The following is a 1,562-nucleotide window of genomic DNA, read 5'->3' as shown; positions in this document are numbered from 1 at the left end:
ATAAAAAAAATAAATAAAATAAAATTCAGAAAAAAAATCAGACAGCCTCTTTGTTCACAATATTAAAAGGCATCTGGAATTAGCTACAGTAAGGGATTGAAAGTTGCCTGAAGAATGGACACAGAAAGGCTGCGTCTGTGGATGCCATGTCATTTGGGATGGTGGAGCTGCTGGGCCTTCCTATTGACCACTGTCTTACAAAAAGTGCAGAAAAGGGAGGGATGGTTTTATTCATCTTCCATCATTCCTTTCACTGGGTCCTTCTGTCTCATCTCATCCAGCTGTCTCTTTGTCTCTTCTTCCATCCTTCAAATATTCTCCATAGTCAGGTCAACCCAGATATTGATCCAACAGAATAGCTGCCTGTGGAAGTTTGTAAACAGATGTCTCTCTTGCTTATGTATAAAATTTTCCACTTTGTTCTGTAGACCCCACCCCTTGAACTTGACAGTATCCAGTTTATATGCATACAAGTATAGGCAGTCTTTCTGATTTACAAGTTCTTGTTTCCAATTGGGGTCAAGGATCCTCGGCCTGTTTTTTTTTTTTTTTCAGTACGTGGCCCCCTCACCGCCGCAGCCTCTCCCATTGCAGAGCACAGGCTCAGCGAGCCCGCTCCGCGGCATGTGGGATCCTCCCCGACCGGGGCACGAACCCGCGTCCCCTGCATCGGCAGGCAGACTCTCTACCCCTGTGCCACTGGGGAAGCCCCCTCGGCCTGTTTTGATAGATAAAAATTTTTCTGGATCTTCCTCTGCCTTGTAATTCTGTCTAAGTACTTCACTTTGATCTGCAATGTCTATATATATGGCTTCCACATGTTTCCATGCCTCAGGCTCCAGTTTATGCACATTTTTCTGGGCGCCAAGATCTACTTTATGCCAGGTTTCCATTTTAATCAGACAGTCTTCTTTCATGTACTCATTTGTAATAACAGTTCTGTAATAAAAGTAGTCATTCCATGCTTTTTCATATATATCCACGGCTCCATCTGGGGCCAGCATTCCAACAAACGTGGGCACTTTGCCCTGTAAGTGGTAGATCTTGTGCGTGTACTGGCCTTTCTCACCGTTCTTTTCATAGGTCTCATTCACCGGAACCTCCACACTTTCACCACCACCCATTCCCATTTTCCCTGGCCTCCGCCACAGAATACAGCTGCCCTACTTGACACTCTTCTACAGACGCAGGTAGGATGACTCCATACTCCTTGAACAGCATCATGTTGCTTCCAGCTCGAGGGTTGCCCGCTGCCTGCCCAGCCTCCCACTGCTTCTTGGCAGCCCCTCTCCTCGTGGCCCAGACTGCTGCCTGTGAGACTTCATCATGGTGTGCTGTCCCCACAGCTCTCTCTGCTGTCACCTCACCGGCTGCTGCTGCCCCGGCCTTGCCCCCTCCTGCCATTTATTTCTTTTAAAAACAAGCACAGGTAATTTTAAAAGAACTGTGCTTTTACTTTGTATGTGGTGCAGTTGTGTCTGTTATTTTTGATTTTTTTGCATTGCATTACATATATTATTAATCCATTAATATTTTTTCTAGTGATTTCTTTTTGAAACCAA

The 1,562-nt window shown here is 45.5% G+C and overlaps 1 protein-coding gene across 1 annotated transcript; it reads right to left on the bottom strand.

The window, feature by feature from the left end:
• Window positions 1-308: 308 nt before the first annotated feature.
• LOC116746080 (phosphatidylinositol transfer protein alpha isoform-like) lies at window positions 309-1,130 on the bottom strand. Its single transcript, XM_032617307.1, has 2 exons — window positions 710-1,130; window positions 309-526 (listed from the first exon to the last, which is right to left on the bottom strand). Exons 1-2 carry the CDS (start codon window positions 1,128-1,130, stop codon window positions 309-311), a joined length of 639 nt encoding a protein of 212 aa, XP_032473198.1.
• Between the last annotated feature and the right edge of the window lie 432 nt (window positions 1,131-1,562).

This window comes from Phocoena sinus, chromosome 20 (assembly GCF_008692025.1).
Source record: "Phocoena sinus isolate mPhoSin1 chromosome 20, mPhoSin1.pri, whole genome shotgun sequence".
Classification (NCBI taxonomy): domain Eukaryota; kingdom Metazoa; phylum Chordata; class Mammalia; order Artiodactyla; family Phocoenidae; genus Phocoena; species Phocoena sinus.
Note: the sequence above shows the minus strand (reverse complement) of the source record. Positions and strands in the feature narration are given on the sequence as shown.

Bases quoted from the DNA above. Each gene is read 5' to 3' on its own strand.
- LOC116746080 (XM_032617307.1), bottom strand. From the start codon at position 1,130: ATGGGAATGGGTGGTGGTGAAAGTGTGGAGGTTCCGGTGAATGAGACC. The intron at 527-709 runs GCTTCCCCAGTG...ACAGGCCGAGGA, and splicing joins TATCAAAACAGGCCGAGGGG to TCCTTGACCCCAATTGGAAA.